A 17,564-nucleotide genomic window follows, 5' to 3' on the forward strand; every position below is an offset into this window, starting at 1 on the left:
AATCTTGCCATTGACTTGCTGGACTATGACCATGTGATACATTTTCTGACACAGGCCATAATGCATCACCTACCCCATTAATGCAGACTTGTGTATTTGCATGGCAGGCTGTATAGTTTTCTTTGGGTGTTGAGGCAGGGCATTGGGCAGAGAGTCCATTGCACAAGCCCTTAAATGCACAGTCTGATTCCGGCCTACATTCATTACCGGTCCTATACGTGCACTGTGGTGTGCAGCATGGACCCTGACTGGGACTGCAAAAGAAAAGATTAGAAAAATGAAGGCTTTATTTCTCTCAATGAAAAATGTGTTCACTTAAAGGGTTAGTTCACCCCATTAAAACATTACGATCATTTCATTTATCCGCTGAATTCTATCATTTACTCGGGACAGAAAGAGTTAGAAAGATATAAATCCTAAAAGCCATTCAGCATATGAAGCAATTATGCCTCTTCAGAAAGTTTTAAATAAACTGCTTAATTCATAATTTAGTTTCTGATCTCTTGGATTTCATTTAAAATGTCTTAAGCTGTGTTCTAAAGATGAACAAATGTCTTATGGGTTTAAAATGACATGAGGGTAGGTAAACGATAAATTTTTTTCTTGGGGGCAAACTAACTCTTTAATAATAAATTACTGCAGAGTCTGTCAGTCACAAATGAGTGTTAAGCAAACTGTCACAAGGATATAGGATTCTACAGAACAGGGGTTTAATTATTTAGTAATACAGTATTATTAATATAGGTTTTAAAAATGTTTACTCCTATTAATTTTCTTTCCATTTTAGCAGTTTTGGTCCTCAACAAATGCCAATTCTAATTTAGATTTAAAATTTAATTTAATTTAATTTAATTTAATTTAATTTAATTTAATTTTATTTTATTTAAATTAAGATTTACATCAATGAGCAAAAACAGACTGTTAAGATTTTCTTACCTGCAAAAAACCTTTGACTTTGACTCTGTCTCTGGCTTCAATTTACATTTCTTTCCCTCTGGTTCATCTGCACTATAGCAGCATTGGTCTTTGCACTGATCGTTATAGCCACAGTCACACTCTTCATTAGTCTCAACCAAACCATTACCACAGATGGGCTGTCCAGATTCTGGATACAAATGAGAGTAAAAAATGTAAGTTAGCAAAAGGGACACAGAATGAGGACAAAGTTACATTACCTTATTACTCCTACAAGTCTTACAGGTGAAGTTTTTTTTGTCAAAAAAGAAATAAAATAAGCAATTAATAAAAAAAAAAAAAAAAAAAAACTATAATCTCTTAACTATGTTTATTGTTCAGAGAAACGCCAAACTATGGAGATATAAATCAGGAAAATAATAAAAAACAATGGCTGTTATTTTACAAAATTTCAATGTTTGGGTTTTAGGACAAAGAACATGCAGAGCTTCTCATCTAGTGAACAGAACTCTTTGTAAACGCTTCAGTATGATACTGTAAAGAACTGTATTTAATATTCAAATGTGTATTATGACTTTAGGGCATTTGTAAACGATGTAATTCTGCCACAGAAACTATCACCTTTGAACAGTCTCCTACAACACAGTTATGTGCCATATTCTTAAAGAGATTAAACTCTCACCAACAAAGCAGGCGGATCTCTTCTTATCAAGCACTTGGCTGATGTTGCGAACGCTGCAGATGGAGAATTTGTTGTTGTTGAACTTGTCTCCTGACGTGGCTCTGGCATACATGATGTAGTTGCCTTTTTCTTTCTGGTCCGTGGTCTTAGACTCTCCTGGAGTGCAATCACTTCCTGAGTCATGCTGGAACAAAGACAAGTTTAATCAGCAACAAGCAAACAAACTTGAAAAGCACTATCTCAGCAGCTATCACCCTGCAGCGCTTGCCTGCTGAAGCTAAGCAGGCCTGGAAACCTGCTCAGATGAAGAAGGAAAAACTGAAGCTGCTTCAGGAGGTGTTACTACAGCCAGCAGGGGGTGCTCACCCTGCAGTAGGAAGAGTTGCTAATGCACCATTACTGTCAATGCTGTAAAAAGACATCACAACTGGGTATAGATTTTCTGTTTCTCAAGATGCTTTTGAAAGAGTATGACTGTTATCTTGCACAACTTTCAACAATTTCAGGATTCTCTGTGTAAAGACAACCATGCTATTTCTGTTAAAAAACAAAACAAACAAACACCAAATCGGTTTTATTATTATTTTAAGGTAGCTAAAGGAGCCTAGCCAAGCTGGTCATGTTGGTTTCTTATTCTAATAGACTAGTGTGGCCTGAATGGAAGATTAAAAAAAAACTGCTTGTGTGCACACACAGACACACACACAAATATATATATATATATATATATATATATATATATATATATATATATATATATATATATATATATATATATGTATAAATTATATAACAAGATCTTAATTAGCCTGCTGCTATAATTCATCCTGAAAATATTCCAACACTGTTTTTAGTTGGCCATCGGCCAGTTCTCGGCATTAGCTTTTAAACTGAACTGAGGATTGAGTGAATACCAAGTCAGGTTATTATAAAAGCTTGGCTAGATCAATCTGACAATTTGAGGTCTCAAAGGCAATAGTGTGCAATTTCTAATTTCGCGAAGCATCGAAGAGTAAAATTGATTTGTTCATAAAGGATTCAGTTAAGGTGTGTTCTTTACGGCTAATGTGTCTAGGATGCAGCACATATAGTGAAAAGGACTCACCGGAGAGCCGAAGTTATGTCCGACTTCATGAGCGAAGGTGATGTGAGAGACTTTAGGAGGAACGTGTGATGCATAGTTTTGCACTGTGATGATGCCGGTGTTCAGAGACTTCTTTTTCCCATCAGAGTACTGTTTATTCTTCTCACAGATTCCACCGGAGCTGCCTGAAATGACACAATAGAAAGGCATTAATCCAATGTAAAATATAAAATTAAAAACATTAACTATATTAACTAAAAAATGACAAAACAAAAAGTTCAGAAACAAATTTAAAAGTCATTAAAACAAAACAATGCACAAAATACGCTCTTTTGCTCTACTTGTGAACTAAAATGAAACATTTATACAAACATCCAAGCTAAGACATTCAAACGAATTAAAGTGTCAAATCTTAAAAGCCAAACTTCTATCCTAATTGAATGTGCAGAGCCAGCTATAATTCATCAAAATTATTAATGCTGCAGCTCTGTCAAACAGCTCTATTTTTTTTTTTAGTTTCCTAATCATTGTGGCACAGCAACACTGGCTCAGCCAACGGTTAGTGTTTTGGAATGGAGCTATTTGTTGGTCCAAACAATAGAAAACACGGGAAATGCTTGCAAAGAATTGTTTGGTGACACTGATTAATTAGTCAAGGCTGTGTAGAAAAGAAGTGATCTCATTGTAACTCAAGCACCCACAAAAACAGCAGACAGCACTGAAAACAAACAACCAGCTTAGTGTACAAAGACACATGTCACTCTGCCATCAGATCACAAATACCTGCACCAACATTCTCTGTGTTAGTACTCCCACACACCAACTGCTGAAATTTGAATAAAGAAACCAAACGAATAGGCAAAATAATAAAGCTCATGTTTTACAACTGAAGATGGTGTGCTACACATCTGAGACAGCTTAGTTTGACATTTTAATGACTGCATTTTTGGGCAAAACAACTTCAACTTAAATAACAAACGTTATTAAACAGTATTTTGAGCTAATTAGTTGAGAAAGAGAAATTTACTGTGCATAAACAAATGCCAGAAAGGCTTAATATGTTTAACAGACAAAATAATCAGTTTTTCATGTTAACAAAAGTAAAACTGAATTGAACACATTTTTCTCAATTTTTGTTGCGTTATAGACCTTGTATTATATACAGTGTTGTTTCTTGGAATATATTATTTAAAGTGACACTTAAAATTCATTATTTAGATTTGAGCTTATTTTATGCTCAAAGCCAATAATAACAAAACTGAAAAGAAGAACAAATATGCATAAGCATTCATGTCCATCTGTTGCAAAAACTCTACGCATCTGCAAGATGCTGCATAAATTTACAAGGACATCATCATAAATGTTTATTAACCAGAGTTACTAATAGAAAACTTGACCAAATTCGTTTCTTGTTCAATTAAAAGAGAATGTATGTTTAAACAATAAGTCACGCATAAATCTGAACTGTTAACAGTATAAACGATCCAAATAGGTGAGACATGCACACTTCCCTAGCAACACTAATGCATTAATAGAAACACACACTAAAAGTGATGAAAAGAAGCTCTCACGTTTAAGGTGTGCATGTCTGTGTGGTAAAGAAAGCCACATAAGTGAAATCACTAACAGGGATACTGACAAGCACAACTAAAATGCAAGTTGTGTTGTTGGACCTTTTTTGAATGCAAAGCTTGGATGCCGTTTTGCCCTTGTCTCAACAGCTCTTTACCTTAAGACTTAAAGGGTAAATAAAATCAACTCCACGTCCATTTCAATTAGTACCTTTCACATGCACTATATTAAACCACCTGAGAATAAGATGCCTTTATAATAGTATTGTAGGCTATACTATATTTTTCATTTCTATTTTAATTATTCTTTAAACTTTTATACATTTTCTTTATACAGTGCTCAGCATAATTGATACACCCCATTTTGAAAATGAATATTTGTATCCATTTCTTAGTAAATATAGGGCAAAGTATTTAGATGCATTTAGACAAAACAGATTTATTAAACAGATATATTTATTAAAATATTTTAGTCAACAAACATATTTAAAAATTAAAAGATAATACAATTAAATTCAAGGAAAATATCGCGAAAAAAAAAACTACAACCTACAAATTTCAACAAAAATTTTCCAATTTTTTTCTCTTGACTTTTCTTCTTTTTTAAATTTCTATTTAATATTTTCCTATAACATATACATTTGGCTGTACTAGTTTTGGGACTGTTATCGTAAGTTATTTTGTTAGATAAGTCCCAGATTTGGCTTCAGTACTGACTAATCTAATGTATATGCATCAAATACCATCGCAGAGTCCACAAAAGAAAAGCCTCCATCCTGAAAGACCCCAAGCATCCACAACACAGAATATTTACACTCCAACCCTCAGGGCCAAGGTATAGGAGTGTGAGATGCAGGACTGCCAGACTCAATAACTCTTTCTTTTTTTCCAAACAGCTATCAGACTTTTAAGCGGATAACCAGTGGACAAACAGTTTCATTCTTTGCTTAGTAGCACACTATATTCTCCATCCCAGTTTGCACTATTATTGCATACAATTGCGCTCAATCCGCTCCCTTATACTGTTGTTTGCACCTAAGCCAATTGCACTAGGCACTTTTTTGCATAATAAGCACAAATTCAAGAACTACTATACATTGTTTACATCTGTTAATAATACTCCACAATCAGTATTATATATAATTTACATTTATAGATATTTTTGTATATACATTTCATAATTATACTTCCGTTACTTCTGTGTGCAAATGTGTATGTCGTGTATGATGTGTATGTTATGTGTATGACTTCACTGTGGACGACAAAGTAAGAATTTCATTGTTCAGGGAAAAGCGTTTCCTTACTGTGCACATGTCAATAAACAAATTGAATTTTGGTTTGATTTCCACTTGAAAGAGGATCTATTATGCAAATATCACTATTATAAACAGTTGTGTGGCAATAGATATATAACCAGCTTCTAATGGCAATTTTTCATGAACTTTAAAACTCTTAACACTTAGACTAACACTGATTGACATTCTCCCTTTGTACATGACATCAAACGGGGAAAGTCTGAATCTGTCACAATGCTGACGCATGGGCATTTAAAAAGAGGGCTGGGAGCACAATCAATTTTAATTTAAAGCGACAGTCACCAAAATGGCACAATTAGGATTTATGCATAAAACGGGCAGTTTCTAAGAGTTTTTATTATTATTATTATTATTATTATTTGTGGGGTATTTTGAGCCGAAACTTCACGTGCACACTTTAGGACATCAAAGATTTATTTTACATCTTGTAAAAAAGGGCATAATAGGTTCCCCCTAATATGTCATCTGAAATATCATATCATATCATCAAATGTCTTCCTTGACATTTATAATCTTTATCGTTTTCCTTTTTGGATCTCTAATGTTAAATTTGTCACAGGGCAATAGAAAATAGAATAGAAAAATAAACATACACACACTTTCAACCCTATCAGGAGATAACTGCGGAGATCCTTTGTTTTTCTCTGATTTTACCTGAAGGAGCCCCGACCCAGGCCAGACCCAAGACTCCATCGTCAAAGTCTCTGTCTGTGAAGACGTAAGCCAGGCAGTATTCATCATGATTCTGCTCAGAGTTGAGCTCAAGAAATTTCTCCACACCGATGTTGCCAAATCGGAAAGGGTTGCTACTATCCTTTTCATCAATTGTTGTGTTGATCTGAAATAGAGACACAAAAAGACAAACAGGCATTATTTGAACATTCTATATAACATTAAAGATTGATCAAACATTTTGTGTCTACATACACATGTTGTTGTTTGTTTACATGTATTTAATTGTGCTAGACAGAAGTTTCACTGTCTCATGCAAGAATGCTTTCGTTTTTAGTCCAATTTAGGATAATGTTCATTTTTAACCAGGAAAAAGCAATGCAGGATTTCGAATATGGGCTGAAAATGAGTTATGGAAAATACAAGATATGGACAGTGAGGATGAAGTATTTATGTCTTTTGCAGCAATGTCAAACAAATATGACGTTCTAAAGACTTATTCTCAAAAATAACTTCAACTTAGAAGTTTTGTATTCTCATCTCAAAATCATTCATTAAATATTTCTAACATCATCCTAACTCAGAGGCAGCAATCATAGAACACTGTTATGATAAAGCTTCAATCTCCTTTTTGCATTGGTTGTATCTGGCTCTAACAAATCCTCAGAATCAAAACTCCTCTTCTTCTTCTTTGGCCGTATGGTTGAGGGGTCGGCTCTTTGGAACAAGTGATCCATTTAGACTTGTCCATATGATAACGACTTTTTTTTTTTACACATTCCGGCTGGCTTGTCGTCTGGGCCTGTCACCCTCATACACCACGGAGAATTTAGCCTATCCAATTCACCTGCAGCATGTCTTTGGACTGTGGGGGAAACCGGAGCACCCGGAGGAAACCTACGCGAACGCAGGGAGAACATGCAAACTCCTCACAGAAATGTCAACTGAGCCGAGGTTTAAACCAGCGACCCAGCGACCTTCTTGCTGTAAAGCGACAGCACTACCTACTGCGCCACTGCTTCGCCCAGAATCAGAACTAAGGTTATGGAAAAAAGATATACATGATAGAATACCTCTAGAGGATTGGAAGGAGGCATGTAAGAAAGCTCAGATACAAACAATCAACATTAGCCAGAAACTCGTAGAGTACAAACAGCTAATGCGAACATACATAAATCTTGCTATTTTGCAAAAGTTTAACAATAATATTCCAGATACCTGTATAAAGTGTGACGAGGTAAGAGCTACACAGTACCATTGTATATGGATATGTAAATGAAACCCTTTTGGCAAGATTTTATCGAAATGATTGACCAATTTTTTTTGTCCTGGGTATATATCCTGTCAGCACTATTGTACAATGAAAAGATCCATAGAAATGTGCATTTTACAAGCTAAACTGTTATTGCTCTTAATAGGAAAAATGTAAATTAAGCTAGAATTGGAAAGTGGATTAAAGAAATAGCTCCACATATGTCAATAGAAAAGATCACACACATTTACAAAATGTGTTTAAAGATGTCTGGAGACCTTTTAATAACTTCCTGAAGTGCAATGTAAATGTTGACAGTCTGCTACAACAAGAACAAGCTCTGAGGGAGTAGGGTAGCAAGGTCTAAACAGACTTGGGAAACACTCTTTACCTGATTTAAACAAATGAATTACCCCCTTTTTTCTTTTTTTGTTTGTTAATTAGGGAATGGGTTGATGGGAAGAAGAATAGGCTGTAAAATATTTGCTGTGACCACATGATATTATTCTGTAACTGTGTAATCTGTTGTGATATACAAACTAAATGTTATAATAAACAAAAATATTTCTTAATGATCACTGATGGAATTCGTGAAAATATGTTAAAATGTAAATACATTGTGCATTTACAGAATAATACTATGCATGTGAACTACATTAATATCTCTAAAGTAAGTACATTTGTATAAATGATGGGTTGTAAAAATAAGTACACCTTTGATTAAATTAAAAAAGTTCTAGCACAAATTATCTCTTCCACAACATTCCATATACTAACGCTAACCCTTCTCGGCACAGAGTGTACAAGTTCATGACAATTGATCACATCAATCCTTTTTAAGTCCTGGAGGACGACCTTTTTAAATAACCTGATCTTTACTGCAGACAGCTTTCTTTTCTTGTCTCTATAAAATCTCCCATAGGGGCTCAAGAGGGTTAAGGTTGAGTAAAATACTCCTCTATTAAAGTTTTTTCCCCTTGGGAGAATGTATAATACAGTCACGGACATGTTTAAGAAATACCTACAGTAACAATGCAGAGAATGAAGAGAAGATAGTCTCTTTAGTTTTTATCTTTCATCATACAATAGTGTGGAAATTCATGAGAGCAGTGATAAAACTGCACACCTTCAGCACTCATGCATCCTTTTATAAGAACTTGACAACCACCAAAGTTCACTACCATCTTTCACAACTTTACTTTTTGGACCATCAAACTACCCCTGCTCCTTTGCTGGCACAGTGATTTTAAAAACAGAACACTCAATGAAAAAGACATAGAAGACCTGATTAATTTGGGGCCTTGTTACATATCAATGGTTTTTATATTTCTCATTTAAAATACGATGTGGTACTCTTGTAACAATGGCTCCTCTATTGCCCAAAGAAATAGAAAAGTTTTTCAATTAGTTCCAATATTATCAACATTATCGACAATGATTTTACCCTCCTGTCATGTTCACTTCCCACCCCTTACTTTAGTGTTCCTGGTCAAAATTGACCAGTTCATTTTAAGTTTTCTTAAATTAGCAAAAAAAAAAAAAATAAAAATGTAAAAAACAAATTTTTATTCAACATTCTTTAGCTGTGAAAAATGTCTCAAAGTAATGTTTAAAATAAATTTATAGAATTATACATAAAATAACTGCAGTGAAAATACAAACAGTGAGGGAGTGAGTGAGTGAGTGAGTGAGGGAGTGAGGGAGTTTGGGTTGTGTACAGTATATGGGGATGTTTTCGGTCTGATGGATGAATATAGTCTGGATACCTATTCATTTCCTTTGGAGGTCACTTTTGACCGGGAACACCACAGGTGTAAAAAGGTTATTTAAAACACTCAAAATTCAATGAAAAAGGCGATCATCACTTTTAAATGTTCAAATGCATAGTGTGGAGGATATCATAAGGCTTTGCGGAAATCAGTTAATTATTATACAAGTTTAAAGTTCTTTTGACATTCTTGACATTCTGATATTAGCATGAATGAGCATCTACAAAATAGTCTCAATTCATACTTCAATTTTCAACAAGGAATGACACACATAACATACAAAAATATTGACAAACATGACAACAAAAAGAAAAGCATGATGACAGACAGACATAACAACATAGACAGGCATGACAGAAAGACAAAACCACATACAGACAGGCATAACGAATAATGTTACAACATTAATTCATTTTCTTTGGGCTTAGTCCCTTTATTCATCAGGGGTCGCCACAGCGGAATGAACTGCCAACTTATCCAGCATATGTTCTACACAGCGGATGTCCTTCCAGCTGCTAGCCAGTACTGGAAAACTTTATATACACTCATTCACACATATACACTACAGACAATTTAGCTTATTCAATTCACCTATAGCTCTTGTCTTAGGAGTTTAGGAAACCGGAGCACCCGGAGGAAACCTACATGAACACAGAGAGAACACGAAAACACACTTACTTTGATTCTCTTCACCATGAAGCTGATATTCCGAATGCCCTGAAAATCTGTGCCTTGATAGATTGAGTTAATCGCCTTCACATGACTGGAAATCTGGATAGCACAAAAAACAACCCTATAAACATACGATATAAAAAAGTAGACAGAATATGCCATGACTACACCTGCTATTTCTGTGTACCTGAGCAATTACAGCTTCTCTACTGCCGTAGTATTTAAAGAAGAGGTGATCTGTCTGGATGAAGAGCTGACAGGTGTTTTTCTCTGCCTGTGCTGCACGACGTGTCCTCAGGATCACCGGCCCATCAGCCACCTCTTCATCAATGATGTGGTTCGTCTGCTGAACACAAAACAGCAGGATGCATTACAATTTAGCTGAGGAGGCTGAGAAGACATTTGCTATGTTTGGGCGCACTGACAAAAAGACTTTTTTTTTCTCTTTGCATTGTGAGATCAGAATGATGGCATTAGTTGGTGAGGTCAGCGCTATTCTGCTGAGCTAGTGTTGATGCTGACCTGGGTAGGCTCCTCCACGGCAGACGCCTGGTATTTCTTCATCCTCTCAAACACAGAATGATCCGCACAGCCACCTTCTGACCCATACTTATGAGGGTAATCTGAAAAAAGAAAGAAAAGAAAAAAAATCAAGAGTTACAGTGCAACAATGTTCCTATTAACCTATATTGAAATTTTCCTTATGAACTGTTACCTCCCCAAAATAATTAGTCTGATTTATTCCCTTTTGTTCACTTTAATCCATTTAACACATCGGAATCACATTATACTTAAAAGCGAAGACATTGAGTCAGTCGAAATAAGATATTTACCCTGAGGAAAATGATCACACACACAACACCTAAGGAAGAACTGCGAATACAACCCACCCTTTGCTGTTTTTATAATGGGAACAGCACAGTGTTATTAAATTTGATGTCTCAGCTTTTCTGTAACTGCAGAGCATAAAATCTACTACACTGCTTAATATTTACAGAATTTAAATCCACGCTGCCAGCGCATATAGTGGCGCCACAAATAATATATCCTATACTATATATAAATTATTTATTTTCAGTTCTTCATGTCATTACCAGCACTTTTGATCAATTTAATAAATCCGTAGTTAATTAAAGTGCTCATTATTCACCAACTTTAGAACAGTACTGTATGCATATAGTATATTAACCATCTCTCTCTCTCTCTCTCTCTCTCTCTCTCTCTCTCTCTCTCTCTATATATATATATATATATATATATATATATATATATATTATACACACACACATATATTCTCAATTTAAAGCAGCAAATATGCATGAAAGGAAACATTTTGACAGAAAGTTAATTCGGTATTTTCTGCTTTCACTTGCAATAACCAACCATCAGCAGAAATGAAAATGACTATAATCAAATGTTTTCTCCAGATATTGTATATATTTAATAGACAGTCTATATGGAAATCCTGCCAGCATTCGTAATCAAAGAGCACTTGCTCCTCTCCTGCTGTTGGGTTAGTCAACCGAAGTGATCTGCTATATGCAATTTAGGTTTCGAGAAAGAAGTTGCAAGACAGCAGGTGAAAGCTTCTGTTTGCATGCACACACATAAAAAGAGAGTCAAATAAGTATCTTTGTGGGGGGACTCCCTCTGGCAATGATTTCTATAAACTTACAAACTATATATCCTATCCTCTAACTCCACCCTCATGGAAAACAATTAGCAGTTCAAAACACTTCCAGTTGTTTGATTTATATGCTATTTTCCTCATGGGGACCAAAACAAGTTTACAACAGCTTTTTTAACATTACCGCCATTACTATACATGTAGGGAGAGAGAGACTGTTTTAGTTTATTGCCATATCAGCTTTTTCTGATATGAAGCTGATATGGTTTATTTGCAAAAAAAAAAAAAAAAAAAAAATTTACTACATTTTATAAACATCACTTTTTATAATTATAAAAATATTCTAACAATTAAAAGTCATCAACAGAAACAAATACCAAATTTGTGCATTTGTTATTTATTTTATAACCCTAAGATTTCAATTTTTAAAAAAAAAAACTTATTAACTACTAACTTAATGCGGTTTCCACAAACTAGTTCAGATACTATTCCCAGTTCAGCACCCATGGTACACTCTGTATCATGACCCTGTTTATTACTTTAAATAACGTTCTTTTAAGCCAACATTGCAAAGAGTGACACCATTGCAATGAGTGAAGAGCACCTCTGGACACTTATCCAAATACAGAGTGACTATTTCAGGCACATTATTTCAAGCTTCCAGAGGTCTTTTTATAATACTCCCATTAAAATGTAAAATACTGTCAAGTGTCACTACAGCAGGGAACAGTCAATGCCCTAAAATCTGGAACAGATGTCATTCGGATGAACATCAGCCTGTCACTGACAGATGACTGATGATCAGCCAAAAGTTGTCTACCCAAAGGTTTGGTTATGACAAAAATAACACAACAGAACCTAAGCAGCTTTTACACACCAGTCTAATTACCCATGACAGGCTATGGCTGATGGTTTCTCCAGACGCTGGGACTGAGCTGAGAGAGCTGGTTTAATGAGACAGCAGAGCTCTGAATGTCCACTCAGCGTCTATGAGAGCTCTAATAGGAACAGCAACCACAGCTACTGATTTAACGCTCTTCATAATCGGTACAGTTCAGCATCATGTGCATTGCTACCTGACTTTATGATTAGTGGAATTGCTGCATTAGTCAGCGTCCATCATGAGTTACAATCTGAAAAGTGCTCAGGAAGTGTGAAGACACTGAGCTTTCAATGCAAGACGATCTCAGCCATAAATCGTTGTCATCCTCCTGAGAGAGCTTAAGCAATGTTTCAAGAAGGAGGGAACTCTCTATGGTAAGATACTGGTGGCATGTACAGAAAACCATACAATCTGCTTTGTCAGGTGAGAGCATGGAGGAGCTGTGAATATATATGTATGCAGTTGAAAGTGTCTTGGCGGTAGTTAGGGAAAGACTGTCACTTTAATCTCTGATCACAACAGCTCCTTTTCTTCTCTGTGAGGTTTTTATTGTCCCAGACTGAATGCAGCCACATTCAAATGCAAATCTCTGTTGGGCAGAACAAGAGAGACATCTGTCTAGGGGAAACAAGTGTAAAAGAAAATGACAAGCGCCTTGAGGGGAGAGCTGAAATCTATCTTTTGAGATGAGAAAAGTCTCTGACTTCTCAAAGTAATCTAAATGGAAGCATGGCAAGCTTTTAGCCCAAAAATCCCAGATCCATTTTTCACTCTTGACAAAATGAACACACACACAGACACAATTGTTTGAGTGAAAATTATTCATGTAGTGACACTTTCTTTTCTAAGTAATGAACAGCAAAACATAAATAAAACTGACAAACAACTTCTTAAAATCCAACTGTGGTTATGACAGGTTTTCTCGATTGTGCTCACCTCAGTTTCACGAATAACGAATAGTTTCCTGAGTCATACTGGGGTGCAAGTAACTAAGCCTAATAAAATATGCAATAATCCCTCTTGGAATTCCCAAAACTCCAAAGCAAGTTAGAATTAAGGGAATGAAAATAAAGTATTAGATGCAAATATCAGGTTGATAAGAATTCTGGCAGTCTTAAAAATAAAATCTTGGGCAAAATGGATCTATCAGCACCAACAAATGTGTCACACAAAAATATGTTCTATTCTGTGAAATCACATACAAGCCTTTAACTAAATGTTCCATGAAGGTTTTTCATACTGATGCCAAACATGAACATTCTTGATCCCCTGCAAAACATTCAATTAACAGTCCCTAATGTTTCTCTTAGAAAACATTTTTTAGAATTTGAGATTTTTTTTCAGCTAAAGCCAATACGTTTCAGGGATAAAGTAGATTAGACGCACTGACTGTATTTAAAAGCATGGATTTCTTGATATTTGAAAGGGGTGCATTTATGATTCTGTAAGGTCTTTGCTTAAAGCAGCCTGCAGGAGTTTGTCTAAAACTCTGCTGCAGCTTTAAATTACTAAAGAGAAAGTCATTACTTAGAAGTCAGAGATTAAAAACAGCAAGGCAATGAGCGAATACATTCTAGTGCATCCTTAATTAGACAATAAAACAAAAAAACTGACCAAAACGAAAGAATAAATAAGTACAATTAAATTCTTCACAATTTTTGATATTATCATTTAAATGTTTACTGAATGAGGATTTGACGCAGTGGCGCAGTGGGTAGTGCTGTCGCCTCACAGCAAGAAGGTCGCTGGTTCGAGCCTTGGCTGGGTCAGTTGGCGTTTCTGTGTGGAGTTTGCATGTTCTCCCTATGTTTGCGTGGGTTTCCTCCGGGTTCTACGGTTTCCCCAACAGTCCAAAGACACGTAGTACAGGTGAATTGGGTAGGCTAAAATTGTCCGTAGTGTATGAGTGTGAATGAGTGTGTGTGTGGATGTTTCCCAGAGATGGGTTGCGGCTGGAAGGGCATCCGCTGCATAAAAATGTGCTGGATAAGTTAGCGGTTCATTCCGCTGTGGCAACCCCAGATTAATAAAGGGATTAAGACGACAAGAAAATGGATGAATGAATGAGGTTTTCCTTTTTTTCCACATTTCTACGGTGGCATGAACTAATTACTGTTCCATAGTTTATTCCCCCATAGTTTATTCCTTGTTTGTTATTATAAGTTCATAGTGGTATGGTCCAGGGTTCCAGACTAACATGTGACACTGGTGATACAAAGTTCTACAGATGGGGTGAACTATGTGCCATACTCAAGTGGTTCATGGTGGACTGTTTAATGGTTGTGCAAACAGAATGGTCAGTAAATAGTATATTTTTTGTGCTGTGTTTTGGATCAAGCTTATAAAACCTCTGTGCAGTTCAAACGAGTAACATTATTACAGTCAGCTTTGTTATGTTTGAAGTTTCCCATTTGCAACGAAACATCAGTAGTTATTGGTTAGTAGTGCCATAGTTGTAGTTTAGAAGCTCAAACAGCTCCCTTTAATGATTACACACTAGGTCTCATTTACTGTGGCTGTGCAAACAAAATTTGTAACCTAGAGCAACTATCAGAAAAGCTTCAAGTCATCTGACTGTTTAACGACATCTACAATGATGTATGTGTGTGTGAGTTAGAGTTAGTCATCCTGTTTTCCCCACAACTTATTTTGAAATGGAACACTTCATGTATTCACAGGACTAGAATGACGGGCTGTGTGGTCAGTGTGCTCCATTTCCATTTGCACTACTACATGCTTTTAATGCGACTTTATAATTGGCAGATATAAACCAGTCTGGTTTTGCAGGCCAATACATTTTAAAAGGTTAGGTATCAAATTTTCTACTATTAAATGCATTTAATTTCTAAAGACATGTTATGAGCTTTAAGTGTACATAATGACAAGCAGCTAATCGTTGACAGAACTGGGTTATTTTTTAATCACTTTTTGTACTTAAGGATATTATAACAATGATAACATTTAATAGCATTACAGCCTTATCAGCCTGTTGAGCTGGCAAAGTGGACCACTGCAGTTTGTTTGACTGAGAGAGTGAGTCACTGACAGAATGCAAGATAAGGAGTGAGAGACAAAAACTAAAAAGACTCAAGTTTGTTGCCTTTGGATGTTGTATGCTTAAAAAAAAGAAAGTTGCTAAAATTTGTTGTGTGCCAATGTTTTGTATTACTGTATATGCCAATTTTCTCAATTGTATGCATATGACACCTTCCTAAACATTTACAATGACCATCATAATGTGCTTTGATTTCAATAATAACAGCAAAAAAAGATTAAATTAAATCAAAACATGCTGACTGAAACATGCATAATCCATAATCCAGTCTTTTTATGTCTCTCAAACACTATGGCGAGTCTTGGAACATGAATGATTGGAGGCAGATCCACTGAGGCGCATTCAAACAAGTATGACTTAGACAAGGGGTGCCCAAACCTTATTTTTTTGTGAAGGGCCAAAGACCAAACTTAATGGAGGCTAGTGGGCCGAAGGTAAATATAATTGCCATTGGTAATTTCCTAATTTATTTTAAAAGATTTGAAAATAGGTAGAAAATATTGCTTTATATTAACATATAAATATCAATACATCTTCGTTTATATCACATTTTATAAATAACTTCTTGCAGTAAAAACAAAAAACATCTCATTTATAACTGGATGGAGTTACACTAGTTTTTGCCTTGATTTGCTCACCAATGTCTTCTGCATAGACCTCTATCTATTGAGTGACACTATTTACGTTTTTTAAAAATCTGGTTGATTTACAACATTTAATTGAAACATTTAATTTCAGTTAGCTTTGATTTGAGAGCTCAGCAATAAAACAAACACAAACAAAAAAGGTTAAATCAAATTAAAAACGATGATCTCTTTTAAAGGCATTTGCACCAACCTCTCTTTACTTAGTATCTTCTCAGATGGGATGGTGGGCCAACTCAAAGTTTCCAATTGGCCAACTTTGGCCCGCAGGCCCTATTTGGGTATCTCTAATATAGACACAGATCTTTAATCGTCTTAAAACTTGATTGTTAAAAGTCGATTATTTTCCCTTTCATCATTAAATGCTGACTGAAGCATCCGGATGGTTTCAAAATGAACAATCCCAAACCTTTCTGGTAGTGTATAAAACAATTTCATTTGCTATATAAATCTACATACTCTCAAGCTTTTACAAAATCAAAAATTTGGCACTCTATATGGATAAAAACATTACACTAAAAGGGATTAAGAATACGATGTAGGTCACTCAAATGCTATTATTAGCTCACCAATGTCATCCTCGTGATAGATGACTGAGTGGTAGGGCACATTCTGGTCTTTGAGGTATCTCTCTGAGGGCTCCACGTAGTATGTGCCATGATGGCTCTTTATAAAGCCCTCAAACTTCCCATCCACGACAGAGCCATGCGTCAGACTGTCCTTCTCACCTGCAAGACAAAAACAAATCAAAGATTAAAATCTAGCAAAACAACAACAACTGTAAAGTCATTCAGTGCACTGTCTGAAGCAGATATATCTATCAATTATGGAAGCCAGAGAGCATGTTGGGAAATATGACAGAGGGAGAATATATGAAGGATGCTTCCATATAATGATCCAGTGACTCATCTCTTCTAAGATCAACACTCTCAATGCACACCATGCTAATATGATGTTGACCTTCAGAAAAGTGATGAGCTCAGCAACACGGCTATTGTCTACAGCAAAGCAGAACTGTTTTTCTTTTACAGAATTTCTGTGTTCAATCAATAATAAAAAAACAAAAAAATAAAAAATAAATAAAAACAAACAACAGCAGTCAGGCCTGGGAAGAAAATTAATTTATAGTATGCATAGAAACGAAAAAATTTAAATCCTTCAACATTAAATTGTTTAGAATCTATTGCTCTTTTTTTATTATAATGAAACAGATAAATTATTTTACCACTGGGAAGAGTAACGTAATTTTGATGCCATGTCAGCAACTAAGGCTACATTCGTGGCAAAAACATTTTAATAATAAATATACAATTAAAAATAAAAACAACTGAATAGATCAATAAAATAAGATTTTTATTGTTAAAAATTCTAAATGTTTTCCTGGTGTCACTGTTAAAATGTCCTTAAGAGAGTTCATTTCAT

The 17,564-nt window shown here is 35.3% G+C and overlaps 1 protein-coding gene across 5 annotated transcripts in view; it reads right to left on the reverse strand.

The window, feature by feature from the left end:
* Nucleotides 1-17,564, reverse strand: part of adam10a (ADAM metallopeptidase domain 10a) — a 78,724-nt gene that overhangs the window by 6,142 nt on the left and 55,018 nt on the right. Inside the window, exons 4-12 of one of the 5 annotated variants that reach the window (XM_005168897.6) lie at nucleotides 16,712-16,870; nucleotides 10,456-10,556; nucleotides 10,121-10,276; nucleotides 9,940-10,032; nucleotides 6,223-6,406; nucleotides 2,703-2,866; nucleotides 1,598-1,781; nucleotides 937-1,105; nucleotides 74-254 (exon numbers count right to left, since the gene is read on the reverse strand). In XM_005168897.6, the coding sequence (XP_005168954.2) occupies nucleotides 74-254; nucleotides 937-1,105; nucleotides 1,598-1,781; nucleotides 2,703-2,866; nucleotides 6,223-6,406; nucleotides 9,940-10,032; nucleotides 10,121-10,276; nucleotides 10,456-10,556; nucleotides 16,712-16,870 (1,391 nt within the window). 5 annotated transcript variants of the gene reach the window in all.

Source organism: Danio rerio, chromosome 7, assembly GCF_049306965.1.
Source record: "Danio rerio strain Tuebingen ecotype United States chromosome 7, GRCz12tu, whole genome shotgun sequence".
Classification (NCBI taxonomy): Eukaryota; Metazoa; Chordata; class Actinopteri; order Cypriniformes; family Danionidae; genus Danio; species Danio rerio.